Source organism: Pleurodeles waltl, chromosome 10 (genome assembly GCF_031143425.1).
Source record: "Pleurodeles waltl isolate 20211129_DDA chromosome 10, aPleWal1.hap1.20221129, whole genome shotgun sequence".
Classification (NCBI taxonomy): Eukaryota; Metazoa; Chordata; class Amphibia; order Caudata; family Salamandridae; genus Pleurodeles; species Pleurodeles waltl.
Genome location: NC_090449.1, coordinates 65,822,246 through 65,843,669, shown reverse-complemented (window position 1 = coordinate 65,843,669; position 21,424 = coordinate 65,822,246). Strand labels below are relative to the sequence as shown.

At 42.8% G+C, this 21,424-nt stretch overlaps 1 protein-coding gene across 2 annotated transcripts in view; it reads right to left on the bottom strand.

Moving 5' to 3' along the window:
* UBFD1 (ubiquitin family domain containing 1) overlaps positions 1 to 21,424 on the bottom strand; it is a 60,357-nt gene that overhangs the window by 26,465 nt on the left and 12,468 nt on the right. Inside the window, exons 4-7 of one of the 2 annotated variants that reach the window (XM_069209675.1) lie at positions 9,006 to 9,071; positions 7,683 to 7,788; positions 3,645 to 3,727; positions 3,320 to 3,378 (exon numbers count right to left, since the gene is read on the bottom strand). In XM_069209675.1, the coding sequence (XP_069065776.1) occupies positions 3,320 to 3,378; positions 3,645 to 3,727; positions 7,683 to 7,788; positions 9,006 to 9,071 (314 nt within the window). The remainder of the gene's footprint in view (positions 1 to 3,319; positions 3,379 to 3,644; positions 3,728 to 7,682; positions 7,789 to 9,005; positions 9,072 to 21,424) is intronic. The other variant, XM_069209677.1, reaches the window with a different exon arrangement.

The following is a 21,424-nucleotide window of genomic DNA, read 5'->3' as shown; positions in this document are numbered from 1 at the left end:
CACATGACTTGCCTCTTAATTTACTAGTAGCTTTGCCATCAGGGCAGGAGTGTTTCTCAGTTTATGTTTAAACACGCAGGCCCTCATTATGAGTTTGGCTGTTTTTGGCCAAGACTGCCATTCGGGAACCCGCCAGCAGACCACCAGTGGTGGCGGTACAGTGACTTCCGTACTACAAGCCACTAAGTGGAAACCGCCGTAATTCAGCCCGAAATTCTACACCACCAGGCCGATTGAGGGCGGGAGAGGCAGTCCCACCATGAGCACCGCCATTATGCCACGATTCCACCCGCCATATTACAAACCAATTTTGTGCACAGTGGTGAACCACTGGTGGTTTGCACTCCCGTTCACCATCCAATGAGAAACGTTGCTGTCAATGGGGAACCAGGGCCCATGACGACAATCGCCGGCGGTGACGTTCAGGTATGTGGCGGCAGTCACCGCCAACATCATTGACGTAGGCTGCTGTGTGGCCCAGACAGGTAGGTGGAATGACCGTGAGGGGGTGACCATTTGCCCCGAAAAAACTGACGGTTTGCACTCTTGTAATACGGCCGGTGGGGTGAGGCATGCCACCAGCCCAGAGGGGGCCATGGCGATCAGCCCGCACTGGCGTCGGTGTGGCTGTTTCACATCGGCCACAATGCTTTCCTCCTAAAACTGCAGTTTTCACCACCAGGACCGCGGCGGTGAGACCGTCACCTCGTAATGAGGGCCTCACTTTGAATAAATATATTACTAAAGCATGATGTGGTAGCACACTGTCGTTTACAGACAGTACATTTCTAAGGAATGTCCAAAAACCTTCCCACTAACTTGCAGCTTTACTGATAAAACTATATAGTGTATTAACAATCTGTGAAAACTGGGTTTCAGAAAGCATTTATTTTTTGCACATCACCAAGTAAAGTATTCTGATTTTTTTCCCCATCCTATTAAAATATTTTTTTTGTCACACAGAAGTACAAAAAAATGGTCTTTCACAGCTACTAAAATATATTTTGAAATGTTTGTAAAGTTGACTTAGTTATATAAATGTTGTGCGTTATGAAAAATCAGATACCAACAGCCTTTCATTTTACATAGGCCAGACAGTTCACCCTACACAATACTGGAACTCTGCAGTCACATGGAAAAGTATCGGCATTGCAAGAAGACAACCTGACTTTGACCTCTGTCTCTGAACAGCGAGCAAATGTGACAAGAATAAGATTTAAATGCATCTTAATTGCTAATTCAGTTTCTGACTGATCAGAACACCTGTTCTTTGTTCACTCGCCAGAAGGGGGTGAGTAGGATCTAAAAATAGCTCGACCTCATAAAACTCGCCATAGTGAGTGGTTGAGTAGATTTTTGGAGCCCTGAACGCCCTAAATAGCCTTCAGGCTGCGAGGCAGCAGGTCATTCCAAGAGGATCACAGGTTGGGAGCAGTTGGCTCACCAGATTATCTTGGCCTTCACACAGAATTCTGAAGGACAGAGGGAGGCGGGGTAACCTAGCCAAACTCACTTTCTTTTAGCTTTTTATTAAGAGCCCGAATTGAGGAAGCACCTAGCATGACTGAAAGAGAGCATGCTGGTCTTGGCAACAATTGTAAAAAAATTGCACAAACCATACCACAAGTATTTTTTCCCATGGGCAACAAATGATGCCCATTATCTGCTTACTTGTATACCACTCCAGTACCTTGTAACCTGTGTCCCGACAGAACAATATCGATATTTCTCCCCAGCAAACTGAGTACCATATACCCTAGACTGTTGCCACATCGTGCTCCATGCACCTTGAAAACCGTGATTTGAGACACTGGTAGCCCATGTACCTAGCTACCAGTATTCCTGGGATATGTACCTTTAGGGTGATCCTCCAATCCGAGACCTGTGCACTGCTTGAAGTATCACCGCAGCATGCTAAAAACCTTCCTAAATGACCTACCAAGCCATCTATCACTATAAGATCAACAGACTGCCCGTCCATTCAACATCCCTGCCAGCTGACTTATGCATATACTCTTTAAAGCATATCACTATCATAGTAATAGTCCTGTCCAGACCTCGAATTATTGTATTATACTGGCCTTCCCACAGTGATACACATAGGGGGTGATTTTAAGTCTGGCGGGCGGCAGAGGCCGCCCGCCAGACTTCCCCCTCCAAAATACCGCTCCGCGGTCGGAAGACCGCTGAGGGTATTCTGGGTTTTGCACTGGGCTGGCGGGTGACCGCCAAAAGGCCGCCCGCCAGCCTAGTGCAAAACTACCTTCCCACGAGGACGCCGGCTCCAAATGGAGCCGGCGGAGTGGGAAGGTGCGACGGGTGCAGTGGCACCCGTCGCGAATTTCACTGTCTGCAATGCAGACAGTGAAATTCTTTGTGTGGCCCTCTTACCCCAGGGGCCCCACGACAACCCATACCGCCATCCTGTTCCTGGCGGGCGAACCGCCAGGAACAGGATGGCGGTATGGGCTGTCAGAATCCCCATGGCGGCGCAGCGATTCAAATGGGCAGCGGAAAACCGGCGGGAGACCGCCGGTTTTCCACTTCTGACCGCGGTCAAACCGCCGCGGTCAGAATGCCCAGCGGGGCACCGCCAGCCTGTTGGCAGTGCCCCCGTCAGGGTTAGAATGACCCCCATAATGTCTTTGCTTCTGCACCTCCATCTACTACTCTCGTACCTCGATATGAAGAAACACAAATTCCACTGTTTTTTCTCCAACCAACATGATTACTCATTTTCATGGTAAACCACCATAATATAAGTAAACATCTGAATAAAATGGGCCACACTGGACCTAGTGGCAATGTATAAAGTTTCAAATAAATGTTACTTGAACTGAAAATAGTTATTAGACATTTATTAGCTCAAAGTTGCCCAGTTCCTCAGGGAAGGTCTAGGCAGAGTTAGGACTAATTAAATTTACCCTGAAAGTGTGAAGACACATCTCTGGGAGAATGATTTTCCTATTATTTTTTTCACCTAGCAATTTCAACATTAAGTCAGCCATGCAGATGTGTGCTAGGTGCTTAATAGGCTTGAACAGGATAATCACCTTAAAGTCGGAGAAGCAATAATAAAAGTGTCTGTTCCAGAAACCTGGATCAAGTTACATAGCGTATTAGTAGGACTATACAAAAAGTGATAATACTGCTCACGTTGTTGTGCATCTCACTTCCAAGTATAAGATGCCACTAAATACCTGCCACAAGACGATTGAAGGACACCTCTGAAGAAGTGAGACACAAAACATACTTTTCTTAGGCAAAAACGTAACCAACACTCTTTCAACTATGAATAACAAACTGAGTAGCTACTTACTCGACCATCCAGAATGAGCTGTGAGGCCTCATCAAGGGTAGGAAAGTGCTATACACATGCTACAATACAATACAATAGGTAAAGTCAGGTGATTTTTTTTTTGCAGATTTTTTGCTTACCTTATCTTACCAATGCTGTATGTTGGTGGCATGCTGTAGATCAAGAAAACTTTGGCAGGAATGTGTGAGATACTGTTTCTCACCACAGACAGATCAATGGTGAGATACTGGCCTGTCAGGGCCACTGTCTTCCTATATAATGGGTACCTACACTGGCTGTGCGCGATCCTCTCATGCAAGCTCCTGTTTAATAACGATTCACTTACCATCATATAATAATCTTCATGTCCTTCGATTACTTCTGTGATCACATTTTTAATAGACCCCATGGGTATTTTCTCTGTTCTTTCTGTATGAAACAAATAAAGATGGCTGAATCCGTACAAAACACACATACAGGGGCACAGCAAGGTACACACTACAAAAGCTGAACTTCCACACAGAATTCCAAGAGCAGCAGCAGATGGTAATAACTGGACAATACGTACAGGACCCTGCCCTTCATGTCAGCCCATCCAAGATGGGACAAAACAAGATCAAGTAAGGGAAGAAACAAGCTATTCAGCAAAAGCCAGCGAGCCTAAAACACCTCTAACCCAGCCATTAGGCCGCCGAGTATCCCCAATAATAGCCATTAATTGGTTAACCACATTAACTGGTCAAGATTACACCTTGGAATTAAGACAGTGAGATGCGTGCTCCCCTCCCCCCCCACCCCCAAGATATCATGGATTTATGGTTAATAGGTTTTGACTGTATGGAAAACAGGCTCAGATTGACACCACTAGAAGCTTTGCTATAAATCATGGTTGGATCACAACAAAGATTAGCTATTCACTCATGCACAGTTAACCCTTCCACTGTGAAACACGCCTTATCCTCACAATATCTGATACCACAACCGCTCATATCATCCTCCTCCTAAAATAGGGCGCTGGAAAAACATCAAAACTAAAGATGGATTGTTGGTAGGAGGCCTGCAGTTTTGGGTAGGGCACCACATTCTCTGATTTCTATTGAGCAAACACCTGCAACGTCTGTCAAGGAGCAGAAAACCAAGCATGTTGCAATTTGTGCTTCCACATATACTTAAATCAGAGGACTATAAAATACACAAGCTTTCACAAATAGATAGCCAACATATTAAAATATCTAAGCGATGAATGTTTAACCGTACAGGTTAAATTTCCACCCTCGACGTGTCACACAGGGTCATCTGTGGTTTCATAATCATCCTCATGAGCCATCATCATTTTATATTTTCTTGTCTGCCGTTTTGGTCTATACATCAATCCTTTTGTGCACTCGTTAGAGTTTTCTCACCCTTTTTGTTGTAGCAGGAGGATGTCCTCCAAACACTAATGACGTATTGCAAGATGTCCAGCAACTGTCACTGGGACCTCAATTAAATAAATGTAATCCCACCACACTCGTATCATACATTTGATTTTATATATCAAATGTGAATACCATTGTTATACTAGGCAGGTTGAACCCTTTAACGTCAGATTTTCTTTAAGACTTTTTCCCATAACAATAGGAGAGGAGGACACAATGAGAACATACAAGTCCAGTCGCACAACTGCTTTTTAAGACTGACCCAAAGCTAGATGATCGACTTTCTGACGGCACTATACATCAGATGTAGTAACAAGACCTTAACAGCCTACCAGGAATCAGAGTATCATGCATAATTGTTTGTTACCAGAGTTTAAGAAATTTGCCCACTAAAGGTCTGAGAATCATTTTTCACATATGACTACTCCAACTTCTGATATATTGCCAATATCCCAAAATATCAAGTTGTAACTTTGAAATCTCTTTATTTAAAGCAATTATCATGGTCAAATTATTCTGCTTTGGGAGATACATTATAACTTGTATTGGCGTTAACAGTTACCTTAAGAGCATGAGGAATTATAAAATGTGCTGTAGTAAAGCCATAAAGCCTGGTGATCTCATTGTTGGGTTTATGTTCCACAATATAATCATGTCACTTAAAACCTTTGCGCTGGGTCGCTTTTTAATTACTGTGGACACAATGTTGAGAGATAATAATGTGGGTTAGTTACCAGGTTGAGGAAGAACAATTGCATTACATAGTAGGGTGTATTTATATAGTTAGCATTTGTTTTATTATATTTATTATCTAGCGTTGAACTGTGTACAGTGGATTTTTATGTGCTTAGGTGTTTTATTAAATGTTTAAAAAGTTTATGGCCTAAATAAACATTTTTTTTGCTGTTAAATTCGTTCCAAGGATATTTAGTGCAGACCACGAAAACATCTGCTGTACAGTAACTGGTCTTATTAGATGTTCTCGAAATACAAGAAAATATATTTATTTCTTATTTATAACAGACGGTGGCCTGGTGATAGTTTTTATTCCTTACCTTGGCAACTTACAGAATATGTCGAAGAATAACATTGCTGTTTTATTTGATCTATGAATGTTTTGATTATGAACTATTGATAAGTTTAATTTTAGATTCTCAGTGTTAATTTTTACTTGTTGTTTATAACTGTTAAATGCACTCTGTACTTTGAGATAAGTTCTTGTGTACTTTTATGGCATTATTGCCGAATGAAGTAATTTTTGACTGCACTCAAAACCTTCTCTTAAGCGGTCTTAAGTCGCAGACCACAAGTCGTACATCCTATAAATGCGTACTCCATGGAAGTGTAAAATATCCCCACTTGGGCTTGAATTTATTGCTGATTTTGTACCAGGTTCGAAAATATCGTACTAATGACTTAAAATACTTTTTTTGAACAAATATTTAAGCAGGGCAAACTGAAATAAGAATTCTCCTCTATATAGATGCCAGCATTGCTTTATCGAAGGCAGAGATGTCCATTCTGAAACACAGTCCAACACTGCACATGAATTAAGTCAAAGCCCAAGCAAAAAACCACACAATATAGGTGCAGCGCAGCCATAAGTTTTTCCAGACGATACTCCTTGCCAAATCTTTAGTTAAATTATTAAGAAGTCTTTGTACGTACCAAAGTTGACAATTCTGATGAGGAGGCCAATATGCCAAACTAATAATAATGTGATGATAAAGAGTGGTGATACACACTGCTGTAGTGCATTTCTTGGGTCTAACCCGGGGTAATTTGAAATCCCAAAACCTCAGAAAAACACCCCATCATTGACTATTATTTATGGCATATCTGTTCTGTTTAATATACTTTCAGATGAGTATTAGATTATCAGAGTTTGCCAATACCAGTGTTTTGACCAATTTCGAATTGACGCCTGTTTTTTTTTGCAGTACGTATTATCCAACTATGAGGATCCATAAACAAAGGAAATAAATTGTGAAAAGGGATGCTCCCTTGTTTGCACTACTGGGATATTAAAATAGGCGAAGCAATGTGTCACTGAAAAAAAACTTGAGCATTTCGAGTCTGGTAGCGAGCTCAAAGTCCCCTATATGAATGGGGTTTAATACCATCCTACCGGTCACATCCACAAGGAAGGCTCCCCACACTCCATCAAAAGCCTTCTGGCATCCAAACTAATAATCAAGAGTTGGTAATTCACCATGATGGCAAGTTTATATATGTAACTTACACTAGCTTTTATCAGAAGGAAAAATGTAGAAATATGGTCCAGGGAAACATTACAAAAATATAATTATAATTACATCCAAGAATGTTAAGTGTGTTAAATTTGCTTTGTACACACTGCAGAAATTCAAAATATTGGCAATGAGATAGGTTTTCTATTGTGCTATATATTTTTAGTACCAGGCCCAAAAACAGACTCCTGGTCCCACAAATGTAAGGGCATATTCCATTAATTTGGTGCATTAATATGAGCAAACAAACGACTACGCCATGGTTCTCTAAAGAAAAGACCTTCATTTCAAGAAGCAACTATGCTGTTCGAGATGTCAGAATATCCAAAATAAGAATATTTAAAGTTATCTCAGGCTTTTTGGCTGTGACGCAGGCTACAAACAGAGCTGTACAGGAATGCCTGTTATATGAATGGACAAAGGTACAAGACTTGGAATATTTAGTGTTTTGGATAATAAATACGGCTTAGTCAATTGGTTGAGGTCCAAAATGAATAACATTTAGGGGCAATGCCTGAAGCATCACTTAGGTAATAGTAATGGAAATGATCAGATCTGTGTATGGATCTCCAAGTTGCTGATAGTCTGCCGGTTTGTTACACCATCCATAACGTTACATACCCAGACAGCCATTTCCTTCCCCACACCCCACGATCAGAAAGATACATATATTTTAGAGTCACATTTACCAACTGCTGCCATGCCTTATTCATTCACCTTTTGTCCCGATCCAAAGCTGATCTTGTTCCAATTTAAATGTGAGCCGGACTTTGCCACCTGACTTGTTGTACATGCCGGATAAGGGTACTGTGGGCAAACGTTCCTAAACAAAAACACATTGAGTGATTACAGAGCAGAAAGATGCAAACCCAACCACTGACATTTGGCCAAAACCACAGGGCAAAAGAGTCCCTTTGAAGAGAAAGGAGAGAGTATAAGGAAAAAGTAAGTAGTTTAATCTTAGCATAGTGGAATCAGGAAAAGGACAAGAGAAAATAACTATGGGCTTGCTTCCCTCCTCACATAAAATGGTGCAACGTTTTTGCTGTTACATTAAAAATACTCCATAACCAAGTAGGTTTGGCGAGTCTGCAGATGCTGAACTGTGCATTCTCAATCTACTAGAAACAAAATACTCTATGCCAAGGAGGGAAGATCCAATATCACCCCATTCCATGATTGACTGCTATGAAAGGAACCAGCCAATGAATGCACAGGGCCATGGGGAGTTGGTTTTCTTGTCACCTATTTTGCATGTATATTATGCAGTCTTCAGCAAGAGGTAATGACTTGCCACACTCACCGGGCTCGGGTGAAACCGGTTTTCCCCCACCTCAAAACACATCAGTCAAAGGAGATGACTAAAAGAAGAGACTGGGGCTCCAGACAAGGTGACAAAGTAAGCGTATTTTAATTTCTACGTTTGACAGCTAGTGGTATAAATATTTTCAGATAGAAAAACACATTGCTTATTCCATGCAGGAGAATCTTTACATGAGCAAAATATAGTGAGGTTTTAAAACATGGGCATTTCTGCTCTAATCCTTGTAACCGGTAATTTGGGTAATTTCTTTTTACATCAGATCTGTTAGTAACAGTACCGGAGTGCTGTCATGTGGCTCCTGAAACTGCCCTGGACACAGCAGAAGTGTGTGATAGTAGGAAGCACCGTGGTCTTCTGGCACCTCTTACCCCATATGTATTATTCACTTCGGTGTAATGACCTAACTATATCACGTAAAACAGGCCAACATGCCATTTATCGCTAAAGAGAAATAAAACAGAAGCAGGAAGGCAGGTTGGAGATGAAGTTACAAGCAAATAACGGGGGTAAATACTGTGATTTACAAGGAAGCAAGAGGAGTGAAAAGATATGGAGAGTTAGGCACTGAAATGTGCAAGAAACTTTAATCGCTCAAAAACTCTATTAAGGTAATAAAACAATCCAGGAGAGGCATTCACATTGCAAGTTTGAAAGCCTTGTGATTAATCTGTCACTAGCTACTTTGCACAGACTTCTTGAAGACAAAATTTACTCACCGGTGCACCTTTAATGGCTGGCATCACATCATCCGGTTTGCCTTTATCTAACACTTTTCTGTGTTGCTGTAAGATAACAAAAGAAACACTACTTTACAATTTTCTTTCATTAAAGTTAGAACACTCCTTGCTAGAACTAAATAGCATTAATCCGGCTCGGGTCTTCCTTACATTCATCTACAGTCTGGCAGATTACTATTCAAGTTGAAAATAGTAGTTTCCAAGCCTCCTTATAACTACCACTGATTAGTGTTGTAGGAGGCTGGACTGGCTTGTAGTGAGTACCTAGGGGTACTTACACCTTGCACCAGGCCCAGTTATCCCTTATTAGTGTATAGGGTGTCTAGCAGCATAGGCTGATAGATAATGGTAGCTTAGCAGAGCAGCTCAGGCTGAACTAGGAGACGAGTGAAGCTCCTACAGTACCACTAGTGTCATATGCACAATATCATAAGAAAACACAATACACAGATATACTAAAAATAAAGGTACTTTATTTTTATGACAATATGCCAAAAGTATCTCAGTGAGTACCCTCAGTATGAGGATAGCAAATATACACAAGATATATGTACACAATACCAAAATATGCAGTAATAGTATTAGAAAACAGTGCAAACAATGTATAGTTACAATAGGATGCAATAGGGACACATAGGGATAGGGGCAACACAAACCATATACTCCAAAAGTGGAATGCGAACCACGAATGGACCCCAAACCTATGTGAACTTGTAGAGGGTCGCTGGGACTATTAGAAAATAGTAAGGGTTAGAAAAATAGCCCACCCCAAGACCCTGAAAAGTGAGTGCAAAGTGCACTAAAGTTCCCCAAAGGACATAGAAGTCGTGATAGGGGAATTCTGCAGGCAAGACACAAACCAGCAATGCAACAATGATGGATTTCCAGTCGAGGGTACCTGTGGAACAAGGGGACCAAGTCCAAAAGTCACAAGCAAGTCGGAGATGGGCAGATGCCCAGGAAATGCCAGCTGTGGGTGCAAAGAAGCTGCTACTGGACAGTAGAAGCTGAGGTTTCTGCAGGAACGACAAGGGCTAGAGACTTCCCCTTTGGAGGACGGATCCCTCACGCCGTGGAGAGTCGTGCAGAAGTGTTTTCCCGCCGAAAGACCGCCAACAAGCCTTGCTAGCTGCAAATCGTGCGGTTAGTGTTTTTGGATGCTGCTGTGGCCCAGGAGGGACCAGGATGTCGCCAATTGCGTCTGGGGACAGAGGGGACGTCGAGCAAGACAAGGAGCCCTCTCAGCAGCAGGCAGCAACTGCAGAAGTGCCAGAAACAGGCACTACGAGGATGCGTGAAACGGTGCTCACCCGAAGTCGCACAAAGGAGTCCCACGTTGCCGGGGAACAACTTAGGAGGTCGTGCAATGCAGGTTAGAGTGCCGTGGACCCAGGCTGGACTGTGCACAAAGGATTTCCGCCGGAAGTGCACGGAGGCCAGAGTAGCTGCAAAAGTCGCGGTTCCCAGCAATGCAGTCTGGCGTGGGGAGGCAAGGACTTACCTCCACCAAACTTGGACTGAAGAGTCACTGGACTGTGGGAGTCACTTGGACAGAGTTGCTGGATTCAAGGGACCTCGCTCGTCGTGCTGAGAGGAGACCCAGGGTACCGGTGATGCAGTTCTTTGGTGCCTGCGGTTGCAGGGGACGATTCCGTCGACCCACGGGAGATTTCTTCGGAGCTTCTAGTGCAGAGAGGAGGCAGACTACCCCCACAGCATGCACCACCAGGAAAACAGTCGAGAAGGTGGCAGGATCAGCGTTACAGAGTTGCAGTAGTCGTCTTCGCTACTTTGTTGCAGTTTTGCAGGCTTCCAGCGCGGTCAGCAGTCGATTCCTTGGCAGAAGGTGAAGAGAGATGCAGAGGAACTCGGATGAGCTCTTGCATTCGTTATCTAAAGAATCCCCAAAGACAGAGACCTTAAAGAGCCAGAAAAGAGGGTTTGGCTACTTAGGAGAGAAGATAGGCTAGCAACACCTGAAGGAGCCTATCAGAAGGAGTCTCTGACGTCACCTGCTGGCACTGGCCAATCAGAGCAGTCCAGTGTGCCAGCCGCACCTCTGTTTCGAAGATGGCAGAGGTCTGGAGCACACTGGAGGAGCTCTGGGCACCTCCCAGGGGAGGTACAGGTCAGGGGAGTGGTCACTCCCCTTTTCTTTGCCCAGTTTCGCGCCAGAGCAGGGCTAAGGGGGTCCCTGAACCGGTGTAGACTGGCTTATGCAGAAATGGGCACCATGTGTGCCCATGAAAGCATTTCCAGAGGCTGGGGGAGGCTACTCCTCCCCTGCCTTCACACCATTTTCCAAAGGGAGAGGGTGTAACACCCTCTCTCAGAGGAAGTCCTTTGTTCTGCCATCCTGGGCCAGGCCTGGCTGGACCCCAGGAGGGCAGAAGCCTGTCTGAGGGGTTGGCAGCAGCAGCAGCTGCAGTGAAACCCCGGGAAAGGCAGTTTGGCAGTACCCAGGTCTGAGCTACAGACCTGTGGGATCATGGGATTGTGCCAACTATGCCAGAATGGCACAGAGGGGGCAATTCCATGATCATAGACATGTTACATGGCCATATTCGGAGTTACCATTGTGAAGCTACATATAGGTAGTGACCTATATGTAGTGCATGCGTGTAATGGTGTCCCCGCACTCTCAAAGTCCGGGGAATTGGCCCTGAACAATGTGGGGGCACCTAGGCTAGTGCCAGGGTGCCATAACGCTAAGTAACTTAGCACCCAACCTTTACCAGGTAAAGGTTAGACATATAGGTGACTTATAAGTTACTTAAGTGCAGTGTAAAATGGCTTTGAAATAACGTGGACGTTATTTCACTCAGGCTGCAGTGGCAGGCCTGTGTAAGAATTGTCAGAGCTCCCTATGGGTGGCAAAAGAAATGCTGCAGCCCATAAGTATCTCCTGGAACCCCAATACCCTGGGTACCTCAGTACCATATACTAGGGAATTATAAGGGTGCTCCAGTAAGCCAATGTAAATTGGTAAAATTGGTCACTAGCCTGTTAGTGACAATTTGTACAGAGAGAGCATAACCACTATGGTTCTGGTTAGCAGAGCCTCAGTGAGACAGTTAGGCACCACACAGGGAACACATACATATAGGCCACAAACTTATGAGCACTGGGGTCCTGACTAGCAGGGTCCCAGTGACACATAACAAACATACTGAAAACATAGGGTTTTCACTATGAGCACTGGGCCCTGGCTAGCAGGATCCCAGTGAGACAGTGAAAACACCCTGACATACACTCACAAACAGGCCAAAAGTGGGGGTAACAAGGCTAGAAAGAGGCTACTTTCTCACAAGTGTCCACTGGTATATGAGCATTTTTCACAAATGTTTTTTTTACCCACACCCTCGAGAAAACGACTGTCTTCTTCCACCGAAACAACAGCTACAAGTTTAGTTTATTTCTATCAGAAAAAATGGCTTTCTGAGGTCCTACAACATTGCTTAATTGGGGAGCATATGCAAACTACTGCCTTTAACCAACAAAACATATCATAACCTTCTCAAACTACTTCATTACTTACTGGTGACTATTTGCATCCGTAATCAATGATGGCACATATATGATGCGCAACGGGGTATAAGATCAGCGGCTTGATGTTCTGGGTACTTACATATTTCATATAATCAATCTCCATTACAATGAGTCATTTTTCTAACCTGATAAATTCAGTAATATATAACACCTAAGCTTAGAGGTTTACTATTTAAGTATGAAAGGAAACAAAGGATGCTCCTGAACAATACATATTTAAAGATAAATATTTAAAGATAAAGGCCTACAGGCTGGTATTGGAAGGGGAAAGAAGTTGGTTTTTGAAGGCAGTGAGTGTGTTTTGAAGATGTGTTTATTGGTTCACAGGGGTGATACCAGCCCACGAAAGAGAGGGACATGTCTATTAGGAGGTTGGAAGCGAGATGTGAACAATGGAGGGAGGTCTTAAGAAGAAATGTCCTTGATCAGTGGATATGGTGAACGGGAGGTCCTGCCATATGAAAAAAGTTTTTTCAAAAAGACAGGTAGGAAATGGTAGAGGAGGAATTCTGTCATAAGCAGGAAGACAGTCTCAAGCTTAGTGGGAAAGTCAGTTTATGAAGCGAAAATAGGTGCCCAAGGATGAGTCAAGTTCTGGGTGCGATACAGTGGGAGAGTGAAGTCCTGGGCAAGGTAGGGTGATTATTAAGTCAGTGTGCAAGGAGCAAGGTCTGAAAGTGAAGGGTAATAGGGAGTTGAGTTTTAGGGCTGGGGTCGATGAGTTTCTATGAAACTGTTGGTTCAGTGTGTGTGTAATCACTGGTAGAGCTCTTTTAGGCAAAAGGAAATACGCAGAGTTAGATCTGCTTTCATTATTTAGTGTTGCAGTGGCACAGTTCAGCGTTCTCACTGTGTACAGTGGCAGGTGAAAGGTTGCTCTGTTGAACATTTAGCGGTATAATGTTAGTGCTGTAGTGTTAACACTGCTGCAGTTCTGCAATTTATGTACAGTAAATTTCTGGTGTCATAATTTTAGTTCATTGGACCGCTGCCCCAACCACACCTATTCCAGATAACTACAACCCATCAGTACCATGCTCACACCCTTCCTAAAAGCCACCACCTCTTCCGCGATCATGCAACTGTCCACCCATTGCTGGAGAAACTTTCCGAGGACCCTTCAACGCTTGCCAACTACAGACCAATTTCCCTGCTATCACTACCAGCCAAAGTCTTCCAGACACCCACCCGACCACCTATGCCAAGAACCTCAGGCTCATCATCTACAGCAAACTCGACATGACCACCCAAGTCAATGCAGTCACCCCCTCATGTATCTATACCTTGAAGATGCCGAGGAAGATTTTCAAATGGCTCCCACTCAGCACAACAAAAACTATCATGCACGCTCAGGTCACAAAAACCTCACCAGAAGGCTGCAGACCAGTCAGACTTGGCAGCCAGAATAATTCTTAACCACCCGTATCACACTCACACCACACCACACCACACCTGAAGGAGCTCTACTAGCTCCCCATTCACAAATGAGCACAGTTCATACTCTTCACCCGCACTTGCAAGGCACTACATAACACTAGCCCATCATATCTCAACAATCCCATCTGCTTTCACAAACCTTCCAGACACCTCCACTCATCGGTCTCCCACGTACCCAAATTGCAAGCATATGGAAAACCAGATCTGTTGGTTAAGCCTTCTCCCAAATTTCTCCTACTGCATGGAAGGGCCTGCTGCTACACATAAGAGCCACCTCCTCACTTCTAGAATTCCGCAAGATGCTGAAGATCTGACTTTGAGTAGTCCCTCTAGGCTCCAACTTTGCCTAGACCCACATCTGCTCAGCGCCAGGATACCCTCCTGGGTGATGGTGTGCTCTACAAATCTGCATAACATAACCGTGTTTGTTGTGGTGCTACAGCTGTAGTGTTGTGAGGTGGGGGAAGACTGCTTTGTAATGTGATGATGCTTCCTATTAACAGAAGAGATTTTAGGGGCAGCAAGACAAGGAGATCAGCAACAGCTTTCAAGAGATGACCTAACCTTTACCATTTAATTTACAGCAGATGCTGTAGTACACAGAACAAGCATATGGACATGGTTCCTAAGCTCCTCTTTGAAAATTGCCTTAAAGAGTTGATAATGATTTACAAGTACGTAGACAACTGCAATAGTTTAGGCTTGTGTAGCACCAAACATCCTGTTGTGCCAGATCTTAAACAAACCAATGCTGATGGTATGCCTCGATACAGTTTTGACAACACACACAATTACCCGGTTGCAGCTCTTTCGTTAGCCATACTGTTCAATTCACTCTGCTGCCAGCATGTGTTTTGGCATTAATACCAAAAGAAAATATGAAAGTATTCCTTACTGTTCACAAACACCATAACAGTCCACATACCGGTTATCCATATACAGCTCTCAAACATTCTAATGATCCAGATGCAAGTGGAACTGCTGAACATTTGCAACGAGGAGCACAAGGTTTCTAGATTACTTCATTCTACCCACCCACGCCTCCGCCACCCACGCTGGCCACTAACCCCCAATTACACTTTCCTTCCACTCTTCAAACCAACTCAATACTGCTTGCTATTTCTCCATTTCAACATTTCCCTTAGTAGCACTACATAGAAACATTGTCTTGAGGTGAAAAGCCGCCTTAATATCTGCAACTGCACCATTGAGCTGGCCATCCACAGTGTGACACCAAAGTGTGTACATCGACTTGGTGACAGCATGAATTGTAGTATTGCACATCCCTGCTACAAGTGTGGTAACAACAGAGACAATGTAGAAGTGAAGGGGACAAGATTCTTGGGAGGCTGGTCTGAGAAGCACAACAAAGGAAACAAGCATTGACAAACCCAAAAGACCGGGCCCTTAGCAAAGTTGCCGTACCTCAAGTCATTACCAGAGGTCTCTCATGCAAGATGCAATAGCTTCAAATATCTTTCACAAAACTGAGAGAGTGTGGTTTCAACATACAAATTTACCTGTACACTTTGACTGTACTAATGAATTTGGTAGGATAAGTGAATAAGTCAAAGCTGGATTATGATGATGAGTTAATATAACTTTCATAAATGGCATTATTACTATGGAACACATTTGATGACAAACTTATAAACAACGATACTAGCAGTCACTGGTTAATTCAAGTGCCTTAATCCTTAGCCAACTGGGGTTTGACTGGTGCTGTGCATGTGTTACTAAATTACAGTTGCTTATAATAAAGTTGGCCTACAATTGAATTTTGCTGATCTATTGTGCTACATAGTGTGTTGTGGAATGAAGACGCAAACCGTCAATATCAGTTGAGCAATCCAATAAGAACAATTTGACTTTTAGACAAATATATCAACTTATTTTTACTACGAGTTTTTCTTGAGGAGGGCAAGACATTAACAAACCAACAATATCTCAAGTTGTTAATAGACCCTCCTCTCAAGTCAGATGTAAAAGCCTGAAAACTCATTCACAAAGTTGAAGTATTCATGGGGTTTCTAAGTGTCCCTCTTAAGTCAGATCCAACTGCATGAAGGCTTCAACAAGTCAAAGTACATCAAGATATTACTAGATGCTGCTCTCAAGTCAGATGCAAATGCTTCAAATTACCTTCAAAAAGCTGAGGGGGCAAGGCTTCAAAGACCCCTATATGCTTTAGCTGGCCTACCAGACTATAGGGTGTCCTGTCACCCTACAGTCTGGCAGTATAGCTAAAGCTCCCTTTAGACCAGACCTAAAAAGAGATGGAGCGAATGATAACGAGACCCCTTATGTAGGTGTTCGTCTTTCTTTCCTCCTTTCACTCAACTAGATTTTTCCTGAGTCAAGCGCTGGACACTTCTGAGGCCCAACCACTTATTCCATGTTCCACTACAGCCGATAACACAACACTTAGCAGTGCCTCCAAACAATGCAGTACACCCCAAAAGGGAAGAAGTGCAAAGACAAAGCCTTACCTTCCCAATAAAACACCAAGAATAGCCCTGTCTTGGGCAAATTAATATGGGTTGTAATGTGTACTTCTATGTTGAGATCATTACCACAAGTTGTGCTGATACTCAGTTCTAGAGGGAATGAGCCACCTGTGCTTGGTACAATAAACACGACCATCCAATTCACAAAACAAATAATGAAACACTTGAATTATATCACTGGTTTATTGGCAAAGTCCATCAAAATATATCTAATACAGTTCACATCAAGGTTGAAATTATTATTGCAGTTCTGTCATGCAGGGTATATTGGGAAAAAGATACTGGGCAAAACCAGTCATCCCAGGGACATAAGTAGTCATATACATCAAGGAAGGTCCTGCTACAAGTTTGAGGGGGAGCCATTATTTGTACAAACGTTAACTACATCTAAGGTGATTCAACTAAGTAGTTTTGAACATTCACAAATTACAAATATAGAGCATGGATAAAATGGCATGAGTAACAAGGCTGAAAAATATGAATATATTATTCATTTTTCAAATATGAATAAGATGCCACAGATTCCATAAAGAAAATGGTACGACAATATACTGCTTGGTGCACTGCATGTGTTGAAGTGTAGAAACAATAAAACGCAAGACTCAATGGCTAAAAACGTATTTTATAAAATGTGGACAGGAGGAGTCTTCATCCGTTCAGGAAAGATAACGGCAATCAAAAGGTGACACTTAGGAACTTACAAAGGTAAAGTAGGGTGTGGGAAGAGAAAAAATTGGCAACAAGGGAACATGGTTAGATTGAGAAGAAAGAGTATGGTTCCAAGAGAAAGAAAATAGCGGAGAGAAGAGGACAAATGTTGAGTGAATGAAGGGAAGAGGAAAGTGAGGGGGTGAGAAGTACCGATAGGGAGATTAAGTGGAAAGACGGAAGAGACAGGGCAGATGATGAAATAGGAAAAACATCTTGACTGCCCTCTTGAGTAGGAAGCTTTGTCTGCACCAATTATTGGTTCTGGGCACAAAAAAATACAATTGGTCTCACATTTTCTCCTGTTAGAGCTAGTGGCATTGTAAATTCCTATCTGGACTTTTTTTGCCACATAAATTGAAAATGAAAAGTAAAAAAACATTAGTTGACAAAAGCGAGCCGATTCAAAGTGCACGGCCACAATGAGCATGAGCGCGAAGGAGAGACAAAAAAAGAAGTTTGCTCACAGTCAAACATATCAGCAGTTGTGCAATTATCCATGTAACAGGGTCGATGGCCAAGGCGGTAACAAAACTGCCTCAAGGAGGGACAAACACAGAACACTTACCAATGAGAACAAAGGACTTTGATAAACCTACGAATGACTGAAAATTATGGGAGTTAGGTTGGCGTGGTTCAAAGCCCACAATGCTTTGAACAGGTCAAAGCGCTTGCTCACTCGACCTAAAAAATAATCAAGATCATCTTGGCGAAAACACACCACTTACTTATCAGGCAACACACATTGTTTCCCTGCAAGAACAGAAGGCGTCCAAAGTGGCCAAGTTCTTGGGGAATGGTTCTATCCACTATGGTCATCCAAACCAGACCACACTCCAACTGGAGCATATGCTTCAAGAACCACCCAATCAGGGCTGTAGCTCACTTGTTGGGGAAAACAGAAACACAATTACAAGCGCAAGGAGATCCTCAAGTAGAGTTATTAACCCCTTCGCTGCCAGGCCTTTTCCCCCTCAGGTGCCAAGCCTTTTTTTTTGCTATTTGGGGCAGTTCACGCTTAGGCCCTCATACCTTTTTGTTCACATAAGCTACCCACGCCAAATTTGAGTCCTTTTTTTTCCAACATCCTAGGGATTCTAGAGGTACCCAGACTTTGTGGGTTCCCCAGAAGGAGGCCAAGAAATTAGCCACAATACAGTGAAAATTTCGTTTAAAAAAAAAAAAAAAATGGGAAAAAGGGGCTGCAGAAGAAGGCTTGTGGTTTTTCCCCTGAAAATGGCATCAAAGGGTTTGCGGTGCTAAAATCACCAGCGTCCTAGCTTTCAGGAACAGGCAGACTTGAATCAGAAAACCCAATTTTTCAACACAATTTTGGCATTTTACTGGGACATACCCCATTTTTACGATTTTTTGTGCTTTCAGTGACTGAAATGGGCATGAAACCAATGCTGGATCCCAGAAACCGCAACATTTCTGAAAAGTAGACAAAATTCTGAATTCAGCAAGGGGTAATTTGTGTAGATCCTACAAGGGTTTCCTACAGAAAATAACAACTGAAAAAACAAAATATTGAAATTGAGGTGAAAAAATCTGCAATTTATCTCTACGTTTTACTCCGTAACTTTTTCCTGCAATGTCAGATTTTTTAAAGCAATATACCATTACGTCTGCTGGACTCTTCTGGTTGCGGGGATATATAGGGCTTGTAGGTTCATCAAGAACCCTAGGTACCCAGAGCCAATAAATGAGCTGCACCCTGCAGTGCGTTTTCATTCTATACTGGGTATACAGCAATTCATTTGCTGAAATATAAAGAGTGAAAAATAGCTATCAAGAAAACCTTTGTATTTCCAAAAAGAGCCCAAGATAAGGTGTTGAGGAGCAGTGGTTATTTGCACATCTCTGAATTCCGGGGTGACCATACTAGCATGTGAATTACAGGGCATTTCTCAAATAGATTTCTTTTTTACACACTCTCTTATATTTGGAAGGAAAAAATGTAGAGAAAGACAAGGAGCAATAACACTTTTTTTGCTAATCTATGTTCCCCCAAGTCTCCCGATATAAATGATACCTCACTTGTGTGGGTAGGCCTAGCACTCGCGACAGGAAATGCCCCAAAACGCAATGTGGACCCATCACATTTTTTTAAAGAAAACAGAGGTGTTTTTTGCAAAGTGCCTACCTTTAGATTTTGGCCTCTAGCTCAGCCGGCACCTAGGGAAACCTACCAAACCTGTGCATTTTTGAAAACTAGAGACCTAGGGGAATCCAAGATGGGGTGACTTGTGGGGCTCTGACCAGGTTCTGTTACTCAGAATCCTTTGCAAACCTCAACTTGGCTAAAAAAAATAAAAAAAACATTTTCCTCACATTTTGGTGACAGAAAGTTCTGAAATCAGAGAGGAGCCACAAATTTCCTTCCACCCAGCGTTCTCCCAAGTCTCCCGATAAAAATGATACCTCACTTGTGTGGGTAGGCCTAGCGCCCGCGCCAGGAAATGCCCCAAAACGCAACGTGAACCCATCAAATTTTTTGAAAGAAAACAGAGGTGTTTTTTGCAAAGTGCCTACCTGTAGATTTTGGCCTCTAGCTCAGCCGGCACCTAGGGAAACCTACCAAACCTGTGCATTTTTTAAAACTAGAGACCTAGGGGAATCCAAGATGGGGTGACTTGTGGGGCTCTGACCAGGTTCTGTTACCCAGAATCCTTTGCAAACCTCAAAATTTGGCTAAAAAAACACGTTTTCCTCACATTTCGGTGACAGAAAGTTCTGGAATGTGAAATGGCCTAAAATACCGTATAAGAAAACGAAGCTGAGCCTGCATATCACCACATTAGGGCAAGCCAAATTTATAATGCATATATAATCTCATCGAGGATACCTTGACAATGGTATGTTGGTTACGATCCTCACTGGTTGGGTCAAATTAACACTCAGAGGGGACAAGCAACAAAATATGACCTGGAGCTAGCAATATCAATAGTCAGCTCAGTCGGGAACCTAAAAATAAATATCACAGAACACAACAAGACACACACAATGGAAGCCCAAAGTATTAAGTAGGGAGAGATAAAGAGCAAGTTTGAGGAAAAAATATTTGTGAGGCTAGGATAGAGAGCACAGCAGGAGACGGAGAGAGAGTTTGAGAGATAAAGAGAAAGAGTGGCAAAGAGAGTGTCATTGAGAGAGAGTGTGATCAAGAGAGAGAGCACAAGTGTGAGTGGCTTTCCTTTTAACTTGTTCAGAAAGCTTGAAGTTGCAGGGTGTGGATAACACAACATTTCTCTCAATTGCTCTGTTCTAAGCAGGACTTGTAAAAAACGCTTAACACTGTAAATGGATTCTGATTTCAATCTAGATCTGGTACATGCACTTAGCCGAAACTTCATCTGCCAGTAGATTAGGCCCACAGACCCAGGAGAGGTTTGCCAAGTGAAGCATCACTGACCTGGGTTGCAAGAGCTTCTAACATAATGCTTGGATACTCAAGAAAAAATAATCGTAGTTGAGAAAAACGATAACCCTACAAACCCTTGCAGCACACAGGATGCATGCAAGGGCGAAGATTCCAATAAGTCTTTGAAAGAAAAATCTTGTATTAAAAGTCACAAAAGTCTTTCTGAACACACGGGTAAATGAAAGATATTTTCAGAATGTGAACGAACAGGAAACCAGCATCAGTGGTCTTCAAACTTTTAAATTCTGCCACCACCCACCCACCCACGCCCCCTCTGAATGTTTCAAAATTATTCTCATAAATTGACAATGTACAAATATGTATATCCTTATTTAAATATTACAATTAAGTTCTCTTACTGTTTTAAAAATCAATCAAATACATGATGCCAAACATACTTTTCTGGTCAGGCGGGCTTTATTAACATGTAACAGTATCCAGAGTGTGATTATTAGAAGAGAGGGTGGGAGTTTTGAAGAGTATTTGGAGTCCCTTCCCTTTTGACACGTACTCCCAAGCTTGGATGTAAATGATAAAAGATGTTAGTGATAGCCCATTACTGCTCCGTTTTTTTTTTTTTTTAAACAAAGCCCTTTTATTAGCATAATGGCTCTTTTGGCCTGAGCCTGGTGCCCACCTTGGGATCACTTGATGCCCCCCATATGGGGGCCCACCACCCCAGTTTGAAGATCCCTGATCTAGACTAATGGTGGTTTAAAATAAATTACGACAAAAACCCGTGGTGATAGTTGGGGCTGGGTTTTCTGATACAT